Source organism: Camelus ferus, chromosome X, assembly GCF_009834535.1.
Source record: "Camelus ferus isolate YT-003-E chromosome X, BCGSAC_Cfer_1.0, whole genome shotgun sequence".
Classification (NCBI taxonomy): Eukaryota; Metazoa; Chordata; class Mammalia; order Artiodactyla; family Camelidae; genus Camelus; species Camelus ferus.
The window spans coordinates 2,691,643-2,712,337 of NC_045732.1; the positions used below are offsets into that span (position 1 = coordinate 2,691,643).

General features: G+C 45.8%; 2 protein-coding genes across 2 annotated transcripts in view; one reads left to right on the top strand and one right to left on the bottom strand.

The window, feature by feature from the left end:
- Nucleotides 1-20,695, top strand: part of LOC116662134 — a 382,983-nt gene that overhangs the window by 331,324 nt on the left and 30,964 nt on the right. The gene's annotated exons all lie outside the window — the stretch shown is intronic.
- On the bottom strand, nt 120-20,067 carry LOC116662183 (GDP-fucose protein O-fucosyltransferase 2-like). The gene is made up of 4 exons (XM_032475620.1): nt 19,874-20,067; nt 18,215-18,476; nt 6,799-6,803; nt 120-131 (listed from the first exon to the last, which is right to left on the bottom strand). Coding segments are annotated over exons 1-4 (462 nt in total). The 3' UTR covers nt 120-130.

Consider the following 20,695-nt stretch of genomic DNA (forward strand, 5'->3'; position numbering starts at 1 on the left):
CATTTTCCCTTTAAATTGTGCAATTCAGGAGCATTAGGTGCATTCACATTGATGTGCGACCATCACTACCATCTAGTTTCACACTATTTCTTTCCTCAAAGTAAAACCCTGGAGCCAGAGTGTGCACTTCCCTTCCTCCTTCCCCCAGCCCCTGACAACTCCAAGTCCTCTTACTCTCTGGGTGTCTTTACCTCTCCTGGGTGTTCCCTGTCAATGAAACTTTATGAAAGGTGGCTTTTTGTGCCTGCCCACATGTTTTAAGCTGGGGCTGGTGATTTTTTTGTTTGTTTGCTTTCACTTGAAATAAAATTTTTATTATTTTAAAGGAAAATCCAGGGGGATTAAAGATGTGATGTACAAAATGAAGCCCTTTTAGTAACTCTGTGCATAATCTCAGGGTAGACACTGCTGTTCCCCCTGTGACACCACAGCCAGAAGACAGAAAGGAGATTCTTAGCTCTTCCTGTGGCAAAAACAAAACCAAACAAATCAAAAAAACAAGCAAAAGCCCAGAAAAAGAGCTGGAAAGACAAACCACAACCTGGAAAAAGCGTTCCTCATAACCCAAGGTTGGAGAAAGTTTTCACATCCCTGTAGCCCCAAAACCTCTCAAAACCCAGTGTTCTAGACAGAAACAGAACAGACATGGGCAGTTCCATTGAGAGGCAGTGCAGGTGGCCAGTGTGTGTTAGAGATGCTTGATCTCTCAGGTGAGGATACAGGCAAATGGATACACTATGAAAACAACTCTTGTCACCATCACACTGACAGGTCTTTAGTCAGGTGACAACCAGCCCTGGTGACAATGTGAGCAAGCAGAGGCTCCAGCAGATACCCTGGAGGGAAGAGTGAATGGACACTCCTCTCCGGGAGAACAGGGTGTAGCATGCATCAAAGGGCCACATGTGCATCCCTTCCCCAGGATCCTTAGAGTTCATTCCACTAAAGTCCTTGCACACCTATTCAAAGATGTCTTTTCAAGGGTGTTCAGCACAGCACTGGTAGAAACAGTTGGAATTAAAGCAACACTAAGGTAAATGGCGAGGGGAAGGGGTCCATTCATTCTGTTTCATGTGGATGAATGAATGTTGTGCAGTTGGAAAAGTAGGTGCCTGGTCTCTACCCAATGTCAAGGGAGGCCTCAGGGTGGAAGTATGCAGACCCAGCATCTGCATCCAGGGTCCCATCTGCACGACCACATATGTGTGAAATCAACACAGATGTAAATGAATCTGATTGTGAGTGTGTGAGAGACAGAGATGGAGAGAGACATACTGAGAGACACAGAAACTGAGAGATAAGCACCAAATCACTCATGACAGTCACCTCTGTGGGTGGGATTTACAAATCTCTTCTCTTTTAGGTAATATTTCAATCTTTTTGTAATGTGTCTGTATGCTCTACTAATTCTAAAAGGATTAAAATCCTATGTTAATGTAACCCACTCATTACTCATTTATGGAGTAATTAAAGTACATTAATCCTATTTTTAAAAGATTTATTATGAGGAAAATAAGCATTTATGAGAGTAAAATATAAATTGTACAGGAGTTAAGAATCCATAAAGAACAAATCCTTCTCAGGACTCAGTTCCACGTCAGCTCTGTGACAGTAGAGGTTCTCCAGGAGGTCGTGTCTGTTCTGAATCAGCATCCAATAGAGGTGAGGAAGAAGTACCAGACTTGGACACTGAAGACTACAATAGATTAGAGATTCTACTGAGAGAAATTAAGACGTACATTCACAGAAAATAATCCCATATTCATGGAGCAGAAAGCTTCATTCTACTAAGATGACAATAGTCCACAAATAGATCTTAGGATTCAAAGAATGCCTACCCAAATCCCAGGTGGTGTTTTGCAGGAATTGACAATCAATCTAAAATTCACTTGGAAAGTCCAGGGGCTCAGAATACATGAGTGAATCTTCAAAAAGAAGAACAAAGTTTGAGGAATGGAAAGCCAGATGGAAACCACGTTTAATACAAAAGCACTTTAAGCTGAAGATACCTGAGATTCAATAGATGTAGAAGAAAACCTGTCATGGAAGCCAATTCTCTCCTCTCCCTTTGCCCTATTAGGTTAGGTTGATAAAAAGCCTTTAACTTTCACCATTTAACATGGTAGTTACTTTTCTTGTTGGCTCCTGCGTGTGTATAAATAAAACGTTTCTCTCATTCATCTCCTCTTTATTTCTGTGCGTTCTTTGGGAGGCACTTTGGATGATGGGGACCTGCTCTTTTCTCACCTTCTTTAGTGACATCTTTTGTCCATGGTAAAGTGGTAAAAAAAAAAAGGCTCATTGGTTTTGGGTCAGATTTGGAACATGTATACCTTTGGAGACCCCCTGGAGGAACAAGGGGGTTCAATACTGCTTGGAGAATTTACTGGTTTTCTTGTCCAAATGCCTAATAAGATGCTATTTGCAAGGATTTTTTTTAAAGGTTCTTACCCTAAAACAAATACCCTATCTAAACCTCTTAGATGATCAAATAGAAAGAAAGACAAAGAAGAGTCATGGCTAGCCTAAGAACACTTCCTTAACAAAACAGAAGGACAGAATCTGATTCAGAGCAAAAATTAAAATCCATTTATACCATCAACCCTCCCACCCTTTTGTAGACTGTCCTCATGTAATCTTCCAGATGGCTCCCTGGATAAAGCCCTCACCAAGACCACACATGGCCAGCTCCTTTGCCTGGAACTCATGATTGTTTTAAGAGCTTGGCCCAGCGGGAGGTTGTTCCCCAGGGCCTGAGAGGGGCTATTTGTGAAATGTTCTCTGCTAAGACCCACCGGGCTGAAGGGAAACTGTGTGCTCTGAGGGAGAGAGAGCACACCGAGCCTCTGTGGAAGCATCTCTGAGATCATCCAAAAGGCACACAGCTCTTACTCTGGACACGGGAATTTTTGATTGACATCTTAGTTGGAAATCTCCTCCTAGATAGATAGAAGCAGATTCAAGATGTTGCAATTGGATGGGCAGGTCGGCATCTCGAATTCATTGATGAGGAGGATTCGCAATTCTCTGCAGAATTAGGAACACCCATCCCTGCTCTGCAGACCTCATCTACAGAGAAACAGAGACGAAGCTCTAGGGGGAATTCAACGCCCACCAAACCTTCTTACTGACATCAACGTCCCCACTTTATTCTCCTGTCAGGTCCCTGCACAAAAACTGTGACTCAGCCCCAAATATCACATACCCATCAACCTGAACCACTCTGTGTCTCTCTGTGTCCAACTTGAGCACTAAGTCCTGTGACAGTTATTGTCAAGTCGTGTCCCCCTTTCAGCCCGTCTCCTGCCATGTTCCCAGCCCAACCTCGGTGTCTCTCTCCAGGTCAGCAGCACCCTTCCCACTGGCTTCCCATCAGCTTACCTTGCCCTGCTTCCATTGTTTATTCCCTATACGTTACCCACAATGGTCTTATTAAAGTATGAATCAGATCAAGTTGTTCCCCTGTATAAAATACTCTCGTGATTTTCCATTCTATTCAGAAGAATATCCAGAGCCCCTACCAAGGCCCTGTGGGATCTGGTCCCTTACCCATCTCTGCAGCCTCAGTTCTCACCGTTCTGCTCCAGCCCATCTTCACTGCCCAGATAGTCCCCACAGGACAGCTGTGTTTGTAACTCCAAGTCTTGCACTTACACTTCTCCTGGCCTGGGAGGCTTTTCTTGTCTGTTACCTACGTGGCTTACTCTTTTACTTCATTTAGGACTTTGTTCAAATTATTTTACCCTCAGAGAGGACTTATCTGACCACATTATTTATAATAGCACACACATATTTCCTATTCAATCATTTTCTCTCCTAATATGATTTATGTTTCTTTGTGGCAATTATTAGTACCAGGCAGTACATAATATATTTATTTACTTACTGATTTATTGTCTATCTTTCTTACTAGACCTATATTCATGGAACTGCAAATAACCGTTTTAACCAGTAACTTTCAAACCGCCATTAAATGAACTCTTTTAGAAGATGATAATTTCAGAGACTTCCACGGGTTGCTTAGGGGACAAGAGAGAAAGGATTCAGGTTGAACTAGGTTATTAAGGACCTAGGAGTTGGTTATTTATTTTATACATAGTGGTGTGTATCTGTTAATCCCAATCTCCTAATCTAGTAAAAGACTGAGAAGATTACTATTTTTAAAAAACTTTTTTTTTTCTTTTTAATGTTGGGTTGTTTGAGACCTCTTTTCTTCTTTGTTCTTTTTCTTTTTTAAAAGAATTTTTCTTATTAGTTTTTTACATTGAGGTGCTGGGAATTGAACCCAGCACATATTCTACCCCTTGAACTATACCCTCCCCTCCAAAGACAATTATTTTTATACTTTGACAATACCATATTGAATTAAGATTTTTTATTCCATTTTCCCTTCAGAGAGTTTATAACTGAGGGAGAGAGTGTCAGAGGAAGCCCTGGGCCATCCCTTCCTTCTCAGTGGGTTACTACACAACAGAGGAACTTGGCTGTCACAAGGCCTAGCTCACCTTTCTGCTCTGAGGGCCGACTCAGGCCACTTCTATAAACAGAGGCATGTTAGAAGCAGCAGAAAGCCAACTGGCAAGCAAAAATAACACAACTGACCCACCTGCAGTTGGACATCATCTGCTCTGAAACGAACCTCTTAAATCTCTTCTTCCTATTAGTGGATGGTTTTCAAAAATATTCCCATGGAGTTGAATCTCACTCTATTTTTCTGGATTTCTTTGGCCTTCTATAACTTTAACTGCAGGCTTGATTTTCTTAAGAATGTCTGCAGGGAAGCTAGGCAGAACACATGAACAGACCCTGCAGGCCACAGCTGAGGCCTCTGGTCAAAGCATCCTTGTTATGCAGAGCCTACGTTCATGGGACCATTTTCATTACTGCTGTAATTAGTTCTCATCCAAGTGTCCCACCAAAAATATTTCCAGATGGAAGGTGGTCTGATGCAGGTGAGCAGTGGGGATGTGGGATGCAGATGGCAGACATACTGGAAGGAGAGAAGGGAAATATTTCTTCAGGCTTCAGTTTGGAAGATTTCTGATTTTTATATGGACATTAAACTGGGTCAGGCTGAAGCGCCATTTGCTTTAAGACGGGGTGATGTACACATATCCCTACAACTCCTAAAAAATATGTTGAAGCTGGATGTGACAGCCTAGGGGACGGATAGCTTAGAGTGACACCTATGTTCCGGGATGCCTATTATCTAGGGCTCACAAAGAGGAAAATTACACACATATTTTGCCTGTGTAGTTTTATGTGACATTATTTTGACCCTTGCCGGATGGTGTAAGATCAGAGATCATGTAGTCTTTCTTAAATCGCAAAGATGACAGTTTTTCTTTATGAGTCAGCAGACTGTTTCCAATGGCCCGGGGTCTGTGTCAGACATTAGCTGTCTAGACAAATACCACACAGCCCCCCATCCCTCAAGGAGATCACAGTGTGTCATCAAAGAGACAAATTTAAATAGGTTTTCAAAATAATGTGGCAAGAGTCACTTGGCATCATGCATACTGTATGTTCAGAGGGGCTCTTGCACTGCCTGGGGCAGGGTTCTAGAAGGTAGGGAAGGTGTCAGAGAGGAAATGCTTCCTGCACTGACATCTGAAGGATTCCAGCAAACCTCTAGACCAGAAGAGTGCGTCTTGGGGATGGGATTCTCGGCAGCTTGCTTGTCTCGTGCAGAGGTCTGGTCGTGTCTAAGAGCACTTTGCACTTAGGGAAGGAAGGTCAGTGAGGCTAGAGGCTGTGAGGAACTAACGGAAGCTGAGGCTGAAAAAAAGCAGCAACTAGGTGATGAGAAGGTGTAACGTTAAATCAGGGAGAGTGGACTTCCTCACATACGCAGTGGGGAATTCTTCGGGGTTTTAAGGAGGAGAGTGGCACAGATTAGTCATTAAAAGTGAGCAAAGTGGATTTTTCACTCTAAAGAACAGCACTGGGGAGACTAGCCAGGGGTGTGAATTAATGCAGTGGGGAGCGAGGAGCAGGGACTTACTTGGGGGACATTAAGGAATAGAGTTGTAGTACTGATGGGGGATGAGGGAATGGAAAAATAAAGGAAAATTCCCAGATGTATGGCACGGAAAACAGATGGGATAATGATGCCATTGTTTGAAGAAGTAAACCTAGTTCTGAGCAAGTGTAAATTCAAACATACACAGCTTGAGATTTTTATGAGCTAATCAAGTGGGGATGTCTACTTGTCAATTATAAGTATATTTCTGGGACTGAAATGAGATGTCCATGCTGGAAAAGATTTGACAGTTAATCAGTGGCCAGAGAGCAGTTGAAACCATGGGAATAAATGCCACCCACTGACAGTTTATCAAAGAAAAGGGAAGGAGGGCACTTCTGGTTCAGAAAATATGGCAGACCAGAAACTTGAAGACCCACTCACTGAAGACACATAAAAATGTAGAACACAATGCCGCCAATCTTTTCTTTTTTTTTACAGACATCTTTATTGTGGTATAATTCCTGTACAGTAAATTACACATATTTCACATGTACTATGTGATGAATTTGATAGATGTCTACAGCCAGAAAACCATCACCACAATCAAGATAGCTAACATTTCCATCACTCCCCAAGAAGAGCACTTTTCGAATTCCCATATTTGTCCCTTCCCACCCCCTTCTCTCCATGGTAACCATAAGTTTGTTTCTGTATGTCTACGGGTCTGTTTCTCTTTTGTAGTTAAGTTCATTTGTGTCTATTTTTAGATTCCACATACAAGTGATATCATATGGCATTTTTCTCTTTTTCTGGCTTACTTCACTTAGAATGACTATCTCTACGTCCATCCATGTTGCTGCAAATGGCATTATTTTGTTCTTTTTATTGGCTGAGTAGTATTCCTTTGTATAAATATACTACTACTTCTTTATCCAGTCACCTGCCGATGGACATTTGGGTTGTTGCCATGTCCTGGCTATTATAAATAATACGCTGTGAACATTGAGGTGCATGTGACATTTTGAATTAGAGTTTTCTCCTGACATATGCCCAGGAGTGGGAAGGCTGGATCATGAGTTAAGTCCATTTTCAGTTTTTAAAGGAACCTCCACACGGTCTTCTCTAGTGAAAATGCAGCCCGTTTTATTAAAGCAGAGCCATGCTTAGAAAGTAACGGGTATTTCTAGGAGCCAGACATGAAGTGCAGTGAGTGTGGCTTGTTCAAGAATCAGAGGGAAGTCTGGCAGGGCTGGAGGAGAGTGGCCAGGAGAGTGTGGTACAGGCAGCATTCAGACCTCGTGGGGACCTGACAGGCTGGGATAAGGAGCCTGGACTTCCAGTCATCCCTTGGTAACCATGGGACACTGGTTCCAGGACTCCCTCCAGACGTCAACATCCATGGATGCTGACACCTCTTGTATAAAATGACATAGGACTTGCATGGAAGTCATGTACATCCTCCCATGTACTTTTTTTATATATATACAAACTTTTTTTTATTGAGTTATAGTCATTTTACAATGTTGTGTCAAATTCCAGCGTAGAGCACAATTTTTCTGTCATACATGAATATACACATACATTCGTTGTCACATTCTCTTTCGCTGTGCCCTCCTGTGTACTTTAAGTCATCTCTAGATTACTCATGGTATCTAATACAACATGAGAGCTATGTAAGTAGTTGCCAGTGTATGGCAAATTCAAGTGTTGCTTCTTGAAACTTTCTGTTTTTTCCCGAATATTTTCAATCCACAGTTAGTTGAATCTCCTGGATAGGGAGCCCCTAGATCCAGAGAACCCCCAAGCTCTTCCTCCCCACCTCCTAAATTTCCACTGCAAGCACTAAAGGGGTCCAAACATAGAAGAGCACCATCTACCTGCTGGAAACGCTGAGGAATTACTTCAGCATATGTTGCACAGGAGAGAAGGTTTAGGGCCAACTAGAGGGAAAGGAGAGCCTGCCTGGAGAGGAAGGAGGAAGGACCACAGTGGAAACCAGCTCGTACCCTTACTGGAGCTAGCTGATAGCAGTGAGGGATGCTGAGGAACTGGGGACACGTCACGTGGGGGGTGATCCTGGCTGCCAGGTGCAGGGTTCACAAAGCTGGGACCCAGTTTGCAAGATCAAAATAACAAGGGGGGTAGGGGCTGCCTCAGCACTGGGATCCTGACAACGGCCAGAGAGTCATGACCCCAGCTAATGCGGCTCCCCTAGTAAGCCAGAAAAAGGAAACTCTGAGCCAAGATATTGCAGATTCCACTGCAGCCACGTGGATAACTAGATCTCTAACCTGACAAAATGTAACCACCAGAAAAGGAATCTTTACTTTTCTCTTCCTTTGGAACTTTGGACAAGGAGCCACACATCTCTGACAGGAACCATCTTTAATCCGATAGAGAGCTCAATTTTTCAGGAATAAGCATGGAGAAAAATAGTGGGATTATGGTTTAAAGTGGAAGTCAAAGCAGAAGCCCATCTTAGAAATGGTAAAAACATGCTTCTCAATGAATCCGAGTTATGGCGAAAGAAAGAGGAAGGTTAAGGAAATCTCTATTAATATCCATTCACCAGACAAGACTAGCCAGTCATAAAAAGACAGCACTTTAAATCAAGAAAACTTTTTTTTTCTTTTGGTGATGAAAAACAATGCCATATTTTAAAACAAGGCTTGGGCCATCAACACGCTGAGAGTTGTTGATGAGGAGAACATAAAGCTTCATATAGACATGTAAGGGTTGCAAGTCCACCGCTCAAAAAAAATTAGCCAATCATGTGTCCAGTTGATTTGGAAATCCCGATAAGTAAATAACTCAAAAGTGGGAAAGACATAGGATGAAACAGTGGTAGTGAGCAGTTAAATCCAAGAAGTTTATGCCTATATTTTCATTGTTAATTTAACAAACTTAAAGCAACTGTCTAAAAAGTAGTAACTGGAGCACACACACACACACACACACACACACACAATTTGCAACAGCAGAGAGGTAAAATATGCTAAATTTATCATTATTGAGGAACAGGATCTAATAGATTATTTCATTTTTGAGACTATTATAGGAATACTGGTCCAATTACATATAAAGTTATGAACTTAGAGATGATTTATAAAAATTCAGAGGGAATTTTCATTAAAAGGCAATATAGCTTCCAAATCATTGAAGAGAAAATTAACAATAAAAAATTAATCAATCCAGCTAATATGGAGTAACAGAGACCATATTTACCATCCTAAAATAAACCACAAAATGGATAAAATATATGACACAATGATTTTTAAGACACGTGAAAACTAACACCCTCTAGGACCCTGCCCTGCCACCTCCATACCAAGGCTGCTAGGCCTCCTACTGCCGTCACCACGGATGTCCACCAGGAGGTGACATTTCCTTCCTCTGCTCCTACTGCAGAGCCAGTCCTGAGCAGTCCTTGTCCAGGTTTTGGCAGACAGCTCCAAGGAGTGCTCTCGTGGGCCTTGGTCCCTTTTAGCCACCAGCAAAGAGATCAAGGATGAGCAGTGAGCCTCCTTACTCATCCAAGACCTAGGAACCTATCTGATTTCTGAGCAGCCCTTCACTCTTGTCTGCTGTCTGGTACTCTCTGCCCGGCTTCCGAATTCCCTGGCTTGGGCAGCCTGCACGCTGGCCACAGCCCATCAGAATCTGTTCCCCCGGCCAAGAGGCCACGCTTGATCATGAGCAGGGCTCCAGGCCTCTGGAGCAGTGTGGCTTGGACTGCGTCCTGGCCATGGGCTCGTGAGCTCCATGTCCTTGGTTGAGTCAGTTAACATCTCTAAGATACAGTTTCCTCATTAGTAAAATGAAGACATAATCATTACGAAAAAACAATCAGAATCTGGGGGGGACTAAATTTCCGGTGATTGAAGATTATTAGATTATTTTAATTTTGAATTATACAGCGAAGGACATCATACAATTTTTACTACTTCAGAATTCTAAAGGACAACTTCTACTATTAAAATTAATGCATGCATGTACACACAAACACACATGCAAACACACTGGCTCTGCTCCACATACATCCCCACGCGCACACACACATGGACTCATGTACCACACACACACATATACCATACACACAACCACACATGTCCTCAGGCGCACACACACATAACATACACACAACCACATACATCCCCAGGCGTGCACATACACACACACAGAGTCACAATCATGTACCACATATGTCCCCAGGCACGCGCATGCGCACACACGTCATACACACCTTTGGTGTTATTCTAAATCAATTTACAGTTGAGGGTCTCAGTGTCCATTGTTTTATCTGCTCAGAAGATCCTGACTTCGGAGCTTGAAGCAGGAGCCCCTCCTCTCTGGAGATGGTCTTTGCCACTTAAAGTCTCAGTAGAGCCAACATAACTGCTCTGGACCTTTGGAAGTGCAGGGCCAGAGCATACCTGGGAGTTCACATCCTATATATCTAAACATTTTAAGTGCAGTAGGTTCTAAACTCCTGCTTTTGCAAATGTACATTCATTATAAGAGGGAAAGCCAGGTTCAAGTTTAGAATTCTCAGACTCAGGGGAGTCCTGCAAAGAAAGTGAGTGTGTGGGGAGAGCTGATTCCCAGTCTCTGATCACTAGTCTGACCATTTTCTTCCCAATGCTGGGTCCATCCCTTACCACAAGGGGCCTTGGATGTGCACAGGGGGACACTCAGACCTCATGTCCGGGCTCTGCCCACACCCTCCATGCAAACAGCTGCCCTTTGGCCTCTCTGTGAATCCTGGGAATCTGAACTCCGGGGAGAGCTGGTGCAGGCACTAGAAATGGGTCAGGGGCTGCTGAGGCAGGGCATTCGGGGTCCTGGGTTTCCAGAGCACAGGATGGAGCCAATGAACATGTCCACTTGGCCCTGCTGGCTCCACCCCATGGAGTGCGTGGCCAGAGGAAGTGCCAGGGCCAGAGGGACCCTCTGTAGTGCAGGAACCAGGGCAATGGACCCCCTTGCCGTGGTCTAAGGGCAGAAGCCATAACAAAAGTTCTGAGGAGGGTGTAAGGCATCCTCATTCCCATTAATTAAAAAAAAAACAATAGCTCACCACATGCGTGGGTGGGAAGGGTTTTGTTATAACAAGGGAAGGCACTTGCCAAGGTCTGGCCATAGAGAGCTGGTGGGTTTGCCAGATTGATGAGGAACCGAGAGGCCATTAGCCACCCCTGGGTCTAAACACCGCCTGAATTCCTCCAGGTGACACTGAAATACAGTGAGACACGGAACACTCTCAAGTTGTTAAAATCTTCAGGGTGAGCCATTCAGCTCTCTCCTCATTGTTGGCTATGAAAGCACGATGAACACAGGCCAGAAACTCACCAGCCTATTGGTAGGTTCACTGTCTGTCTGGTGCCCCTTCTTGTAGAAGCCTTTATCACATCACCCAGGGCTGACCCGGCTGAGGATTACAGCTGATTTTCCGCAGGTGGCATCACTTGCTGGTGACACGAAGGAGACATGTTAGCCACCTCCCAAACACTGAGGCTCCTTCTGGGAGGAGCCTGTGGGCCCCCAGTCCAGCCTCTGCACCATGATGCTCCTTAGTGCCACTCCCTGCTTGCTGCCCTGGCCTCTAGCTCTGGACAGAACCTCGCTGGATTGTCGATAAATGTCACCCATGCACCACGTCTAAGCTTGGGGTCCAGATGTGACCATGGTTCTTATTTTCTTCCCATTGATGGATTGTTCGATCTTCATGTAATTGTGTTGGCAGGAAGGCCAGTACCACCCTCTTGAGGCCTCCCCTAGCTGCCTCTGCCTATAACTGTCCTAGTGCCCCAGGGGATTGGGTCTGAAGCCTGGCACTCAGACACGAGAATGACAGCTGGAGAGACAGGAATCCACTCCTGCTGTGGCTTCTGCTGAGGCTCGATGGGGCCATAAAAATGGATCCCAGAGGCCCTGGCATCACTTGACTTACTGCAGGGGTGCTCCCACACTGCCCCGCTTCCCCCAGAGACCGAGGGCTTTCTTCTTGTTCCCGAAGGCCCCACCCCCGTGGGGGCACTGGGTCCAGTGGAGCATCCAGCCTGGTTCCCCGCCAGCCCTTAGGGCCTTGGTGGGGCCTGGAACATCAACTACCCTCCCCTTAGGGTCCTGTCTGTACTTTCCAGCTAACAGACCTAAGTCATAAGCACTTTAACCCACCTGAGGGTGTTTTCCTCACTTCAGGGGCAGTGAGGACTGGGCTTCTTCACACTCCAAGTGCCCCAGGTCTGGATGCAGACAGCCTGAGTCTCCCCCAAGTCCTGCAGGTCCCGGCCACACCTGCTGCTGGTCACTGAGTCTGTGCTGTGTTCTATTCCAGGACAAGAGGTGCCCTCTGCCCCCAGCCCCGCCCCCCCAAGCAGTGGCAGAGGCAGCAGACAGGCAGGTGAGCTGTGGCCTGAGACCGTGCCCAGAAATCAGTGCCCCAGAGGCCGCTGGTGACTAGAGGGATCATGGGGCAGAAGCCAGCATGGGATGGGAGGAGGAGGAAGGTTCAGGATGAGATGAAAGGGGGAATGGATAGCACTGTGAGGACCTCGACCATGAAAGGGAAGAGAAAAGACAGTGACAGCTGGAGCGCTGTCGGCGTTAAAAGCTACGGGCGTGTTCATTTAATTTTATTAATTACCATTATATATAGTGACATATGTTTAATTTTATTAAAGATTATGTGCCATGTCATATAACAGGATACAGTATGTTATTATTTATTAAATAATACATAATAGTAGATATACTAGCATATTATGTTCTGTTTATTTATTATCAGTATATAATACATATGTAGGTATTTATATACATAATATATAATTCATGCATCTATATAATATATAACACGTATCACATAATGTAGGGTTATGGTTAATATATTTTATAACAAGATTACATAACAATAATGATGTAATATTATCAATTGTATTGTTCATGACACATTCTCATCTTAGATGCCTGTCAGAGTTATTTATTTATATATTAAAATTAATATTATAAGAAACAGTTTTGAATGTATCACCGAGCATCAGAACAGGACTACTGACAATGACATACCGTGTCCTCTTTCCCTATCCTGCTCTTGGCCTCTTCTCACAGGAAGTAACCAGCATCCTGAATCCTGGCTTATCCTTCTCTTGTGTTATTTTCACACACAGAGCATTTAAGATCAGTTAAAACAAATGAACTGCAGGTACATGCAATGAAATGGATGAATCGTACACTCTATGTTAAATGAAAAAAGTAAGCCCTAGAAGGTGGCCTATAGTGTGCTACACTTTTAACTGTGTATATATATGTCAACTAAACTCACTAAATTAAGAACAACTACAGCTAGAGTCCAGGTGGGAGAGGGACAGATAAAAGGTGAGGTGAGCAGATTTGCTGCAGGTGAGCGAGTTCCTTTCCAGCAACATGTCATTCTCTCTGAAGCAGGAGGCAAGGCCATCTGCTGGGAGTCAGGGAAGAGACAGAGGGAAGGTTAGAGGTGTGCAGAGATCAGAGAATGTTGACACCACTTAGTGATAAGTGGGGAAATGTGCTCACTAGAGAAATCCTGGAGGAATGCCTGGCAGTGGCAACATGGTGGGCATTGATTTGTAGTCTTAGAAATCTGTGCTAGGACAGCCTGCTGCCTGCATGCTCAGAACAAATAGAGCTGGGTGAACAGAGATGGAAGTCATCCTGGTGAGGAACTGAAAAGATCAAGGGTCAAGGGAGTTTTGTGTGTCATAAAGAGAGGGCTGACTGTGGATGCAGAGCTGGAAGGTGGGGACATGGAAGTACGAGGAACGTGGACAGTCAGGAAAGCAGAGGGGTCAGCGGTTGCTGCCCAGTGAAGGTGAAGGAAGGCCAGGGAGGCTGGTGGAGAAGCAGCTGGATGGGTAGAGGCGGGCACTTACAGGAGAGAGGCTGGACCTGGGGTGGAGACACGCCTGGGTATGAGCCCGGGGGTAGGGTGAATGAGGGGTGGCTGGCTCAGCCTGATGGAGGAGGAGACCCTAAAATGACCATACTGGGTGGTGGAGGGAGAATCAACTTTGACGTCCTGATGGTAGGAGGCGAGGCAATACAGAGCTGGTGGTCCAGTGCTCCTGACTGAGGCAGATGAGCAGGGAGGCCAGGGTGGAAGGCACTGCTAGGAAAGGATCTGGGTTTTCCAGGTGCTCCCAAGAGAGGAGGAGCAATGATCTGAAGGTGGAAAGTGAGCACAAGGAGGCCAACCCAGGCTCCTGATCAAACAGGGGGTGTGAGGGGGCAAAGCATCAACTCCAGAGATGGTTGCCCAGGAAGCAGGGACCACGGGTGAAGTGAGGGGACACTCAGAGAAGAGAGGGAGAAGAGTCTTCTGGGTGTAGGGGAAGAGAGGCCCAAGGACAAAGGAGCACAGAGGCACAGTGATGAGGATGGACTGGCTCTATGGTGACACTGCGGGGATGGCTGGGTCTTTGTCCTGAGGGCTTAGGTTGGGGGGAGCTACTGGCCTCATGAGGACTTCCCTCTCAGCAGCTTGGAAAGAGGCTCCCGCTCCTGAGAGCTGTGTGGCCACCACTGTTCCGAGAGGGGCTCTGCCTCCATCTTCTCCTATCAGACTTCCCTACCCAGTCCCCGTCTGCCAGAAAGGGAGCCTGGGCCTCGCAGCTGTTTCCCATGGAGGGACACAAGCTCCTTGGAGAAGGCTGATCTTACTTTTCCCCATAACCCAGGGTCTAGCAAAGCTCCAGCCCATGCGTGGGCCATGCAGGGGCTCGGATACTTACTAAACTAACTCAAAGCAGTAGAATAGCAGAGCTGGAGGAAGTGACCACTGAGCTCACGGAGTTCACTGCCCACACCCCCATCCTACAGATGAGGAAACAGAGGCCAAGCGGTGAAGCAGCCTTGGCCAAGGTCACACTGCTCTTAAATGCTGGCCTGTGTCAGGCATGCCAAGTGATGAGCTGCAGTGAAGCAGCTGAGAGGAGATTCTGGGGCCAGACAGCTTGGTTTCAAGTCCCAGCTCTGCCATTTACTAGCTGTGTGATTAATGAATGTCCTTACCTGTAAAGTGGAACTCATAGTGGTGCTAAATCATCAGGTTTCATGAACACAGAGTTCCTGTAACAGCAGGACAGAGTTCTGTAAGGGTTTGCTGTTGCTTTGGTTACTATTATTATCACCAAGTGAACCCTGAAATGAAGAACAAAGGCAGCAAGAATTTTTATTTTAAAGGAATTTAAAATCCTGTGATTAATGTTTGATTTTATCTATTCAAGTTTGAATTTGACCCTTATTAACAACCACACAATGGATGACTTTTGAGGAAATCTTGCTTCATGTTTTTAATTCTCACTAATGACACAGGCTATTCAACACGCAGCAGTTTCTTTTCCAGGAAGAGGGACAGAAAGTTAAATATAACTTGGTGCCTCTCAGTCCCCAGTGAGTTGGTTGTGTCCTGTCAACTCAGCTTTGGGGAAGTGCCCGCCCCTCCCGGGCTTGCTGCTCTGGCCCACGGCCTCCAGGGGGCACCGTACCCCCAGACGAATCCAGTCTCTTGGTTCATATCTTTGCTTCAGATCCCTCAAGGACTGCCCATGCCCCAGGGCCCCATCTGCCCCGCCTGCCTCACCTGCTGGGCTCCAGGACACCATCCTGGGTCTCAACCATCCTCTGTTCCTACGCCTGCCCCACTACTCTTCACTTTGTCCTTCAAGTGAGGGCTCCTGTGTCTAGCCACCCAGCAGGTGTCTCCCCGTCCTCCACCTCGGGTAACTGCATTGTCCTGCACGGTGCCTAGCGGACCCGTGTGGAGGCAGGAAGAATACAGAACAACAGGTGCATTTCCAGAAGGGCTGCCTTTCCCACTGCAGGGTCCCAGGAGAGCTTTCTCCCAGCTGGTTATTCACAGGCACTGAAGCTGTGGAATCTCGATCTCACCAGTTTAAAGGGCACCATCATTAATTACAAAAGCAATCATTTCTTCAGTAGCAAAAGGAGAAAAGACTTTGTGTTCCCCACCTCCAACTTTTTTCCTCCACCTTCAGATGTTTCTCATATCTGGGCAAGGGTAGAAAGCAACACACACAATATGATTTTTCAATTTTTTTCCCACTCTGAAGATTGCTTTCCCAGAACAGATGAAGGCTAGAATGGTTTGGCTTTCCTGGACTGATGATTCAGAGGCATGGGAGGTAGGGGAGAGGGGAGATAACTCAGCAATATTGAACCTAACAGAGACATTAAAATGTTCTACTCTAAACAGAAAGGAAGGTGGATGATGTACAAACGGGAAAACCATAGTTGGAAATGCAATAACGAGTTACAAGAGAATAAACATGAAGATGTAAAAAAGAAAAAGGACATCAAAATAAAAAAAGGTGGGAATGGGAGAGGGGAGCAAGAAAATATAGATTTCTTTCTTACTTTTTTTTCTTCATTATTCTTAGGATGTGTTGGAGCCTACGTGATTATCAGTCTAAAGGAAATAGATATAGTAATGGCTTGATATATTTGAAAAATAGGGTAACCACAAATCAAAAGCATACAATAGAGTCACAAAAAGAAAAAAAAAAAAGAAACAAACTCAAAATGGCTTAAAGCCTGAAACATTAGACAAGACACTATAAATTTCTCACAAGAAAACATAGGAAAAACATTATTTGACATACATCTCAGCAATGTTCTCCTAGGGCAATCTACCCAAGCAACAGAAATAAAAGCCAAAATAAACAAATGAGACCTAATTAAACTTATAAGCTCTTGCACAGCAATAGAAACCACAAGCAAAACAAAAAGACAACCTATGGAATGGGAGAAAGTATTTGCAAAGGATGAGACTGACCATGGCTTAATTTCTAGACTATATAAATAGATCAAACAACTTAATAAGAAAAAAATAAACAACCAAATCCAAAAATGGGCAGAACAACTAAACAAGCAATTCTCCAATGAAGACACACAAATGGCCAATAGGCATATAAAAAAGAAATGCTCAGTATCGCTCAATTATCAGAGAAATGCAAATCATAACTACAATAATTTATCATCTCACAGCAGTCAGAATGGCCATCATTCAAAAGTCCACAAACCATAAATGCTGGAGAGGCTGTGGAGAAAAGGGAACCCTCCTACATTGTTGGTGGGGATGTAGTTTGGTGCAGCCACTGTGGAAAACAGTATGGAGATTCCTCAAAAGACAAAAAAAAAGACATATCACTTGATCCAGCAATCCCACTCCTGGGCATATATCTAGAGAGAACCTTAATTCCAAAAGATTCCTGCACCCCAATATTCCCAGCAGCACTGTTTAGAATAGCCAAGATGGAAGAAACCTAAATGTCCACTGACAGACGACTGGATAAAGATGTGGTATACAGGTATAACAGAATATTACTCAGTCGTAACAAAGAATGAAATAATGCCATTTACAGCAACATGGATGGACCTGGAGATTATCACACTAAGTGAAATATGTCAAAGACAAGTATCATATGATATCACTTACATGTGGAATTTAAGAAATGATACAAATGAACTTATTTATAAAACAAAAACAGACTCACAGACTTAGAAAACAAACTTAGGAGTTTGGGATTAACAGATACAAATTACTATATGTAAATCAGACAAACAACAAGGATTCACTGTAGATCACAGGGATCAATATTCAGTATCTTGCAACCTATAATGGAAAAGAACCTGAAAGAGAATAGGTTATACATATGTACAACTGAATCACTATGCTCTATACCTGAAACTAACAAAATATTGTAAATAAACCACATTTCAATTAAAAAAAACAATGATAAGGTCTAAATACCTTTATTCAAAGAAAATCTTCAACTCTTCCCTCTTACAAAAATTAAAATGGGAAGCTTGAGCAGGACAAAATTATACTGAATAGGCGGTTACATATCTTCTCCAGCACGTGGCCCACGCTACACACACATCGTGTTTTCCTACAGGTAAAAACGGCCCTGGCTGCACAGGGAGCGAGTCCTGCTGGGACAAGGCCTCTGTGGCAGTGGTCTCCTTGTCACCACTCCATCTCACCAGGAGGCCAGGGTTTTCAGAGGGGAGGGGACACAGAGCTCATACACTTCAAATCGATTTCCCAAGAAAAACTATAGAAAGACCAAATTCACTGGCAATGCAGGAAACATGAGCAGGGCCCCTAAGCAGACTGACAAGCCCAAAGCAAGACGGCTCAACATTCACATCGGAACCAGAACAATGACCACCTGGCCCCAGTTAAATGACCACCACCTCACCTGCAATGAACTGCTTGTACTCAATGTCAGGGATGTTTCTGTTGAGACATGGGAGATCAAAGAAGTCGGACCAGAAAATCCGGACCTGGTTGATGTCAGGGCTCTGCCAGTGGTAGAGGCGGCCCCAAGGGGGTAGCACCAGTACTGACTCCTCCATCTTCAGCAGGGTCTTCAGGAGGAAGGCAATGTGGATGCAGACGTTCCTATGGAGGCTGAAGACCTCTGGAGTGTTGACATCACACAGAAGGTACCTGGCAGGGAGCAAAGGAGAGAAGGTCTTCAGGGCCAGGCCTCTGCACAGGAATCCCATCTAAGATATAACAGATATAACAGGAATCCCTGCACAGCCCATGGCCTAGACTCCAGAGACATTCAGCAGCTTCTGGTTTGTAAAGTGGAGGCACTGCCCACCCATCTCCATGTGGCCAATTACTTCGAGTCTGGGAGCAGATGCGTAAGACATCTTGGCATCCATCTAACACCGCTAAGCACCTGACTAGCACCTGAGCACCCGTTCTCCAGGGGCTCTCAAGCTTCTTGGTCTACAGAACCCTATACACTCTTAACAATTACTGAGAAACCCAAAAGGCTGCTATTTATGTGAGTTAAATATATCAATAGTTCCTGTGTTAGAAGTTAAATAAGAACTTAAAAAAAGTTTATGAATTCACTTAAAAATATAAACAACCTACTACATGTTACCATTAATCCTCTTAAACAAAAAATAAGTATATTTTTCAAAGCAAAAATCATTAGTGAGAAGAATAGCAGTGATTTTAATTTCTGCAAATCTCTTTTGGAATGGTGAGAGCTGAATTCTCCTATCTGCCTCTGCATTCCCTGTTTTGTGATATCACAGGCCAGGTTTTCCCTGGAAAACCCCACAGGAACTCGGGAGAGCAAGAGTGTGCAAAAGGCAGGTGACATCACAGCATTTCTATGAAAATGGTCTTGCACCTCTGGGGCATTGGACACACCTGGATAACTGCTGCCCTATCCTAGGTGAGACTCTCCTACACAAGAGTCAGGCAAGGGTCCTGGCGTCTGTAATGAGTTACCGCCGCCACACCCTTCCCTTCTCTGTGTTTCCCACAGCCTCCATTACTGCAAATGAGGATGTAATCCTCAACTGGGGCCTCTAATCCCAGAAGACTGCTAACTTCGAGAGGGAGGGTCCCATCTACCATCCCTACACCCCGCACAGTCTATTTTGAGTCAAGCCCTTGATAACTGCTAATCGGCAATGACCCTTGTGTCTTATTCCTGAGGTTTACTGAAGGAACCAACATCTGGATGGAACTGAAATTTCCCTGCAGATAAACAAGGCTGATAAACCACCACATTCCAACATCTGATTCTGGGGCTCTTCAAAACCCGGGTAAGGCCCCACTTCATCTAAGAAGGGTCCTCCATCTGCCCTTCCCAGGGGGTTCCGGAAGGCCACGGCCACGAAGTGCGTGCGACCCAGACTCTCAGCCCCAGCCCCAGGGCCTGAGGGGGAGGAAAGCCTGAGGCTGTGCCCCAGCCCTGTCTCCCCCGCCCCATCCCGCTCCCCGGCACCACAGCCACTCCTGGGCCACCACCCCAACCCCGATCCCACCGCAGTCCTTGTCCACCAGCCCTGCCGACAGTGCAGCCATACATTTACCGTCTGTGGGACGTCACCCCAGACAGGATTTTGGCCGCCGACTGACCAGGCCAGAACAAGTCTCCCGGCCAAGCAAGCCGCCATCCCCAGCAGCAAGAACCGCCATGGTCCCGGGCAGCCACACACTTCTGGAGCCCGCTCCCCGCCCCAGAATTGCACACCGGCCCCCCGCGGAGTGCGGTGCCTGTAGCCATGGCAACGCCGCGGGGCCCTCCCCTAGCGCTTGCGTCGTGCGTCCTCCCGAGGCTAGATGTGCGAGGGCAGAACTTGCGGAGCCAATGGGAGCCAAGGCGTGGCCAGGCCTGGGCGGGTGGTGGGGGGAAGACTTATGGGGCAGCTGGGCCGGGCTGGGGAGTGCGGGGCAGCATGGACGTCCTCACCTGCAGGTGGCTCCGGCCAGAGGCTTGGATGGTGCTGCCACCAGTGGGAGGGGCAGCGGGGCAGGGGCACCCTCACCTGTCCGTGTGTGGGGCTCGGCCTGGGCTCCGCGGCCTCCGCTTGCACCGGACATGGACCCAGGCTGCGGGTGGGCAAGCTAGAGTACTGAGCCCAGGCACGCACTGCTGGCCAGGTAGGTCACCTGATGTGAAGATCCACCAGGCCCTCTGCGGGCCTTGAATTCACGCTGCTGGGCAGTTTCCAAGAAGACGGGGTCTGTCCCAAGAGGGGAGGTAGGGCAGGGGTGCCAGATGCCGAGTTGGGTGTGGTCTCACAGGAGAGCCACTGTGAGAGGGCACAGAGTGGCCCCTGTGTTGGCGGGGTTAGGAATTTGGGTTATAGGATGGGGATGGTGTGTGCCTTGCTCTGTGGCCTCCCCAAGAA

Coding starts and splice junctions, on each gene's coding strand:
- LOC116662183 (XM_032475620.1), bottom strand. CDS start 20,067: ATGGCTACAGGCACCGCACTCCGCGGGGGGCCGGTGTGCAATTCTGGG. Junction 18,477..19,873: donor GGGGTGACGTCCCACAGACG/GTAAATGTATGG, acceptor GCTCCCTGCCAG/GTACCTTCTGTGTGATGTCA.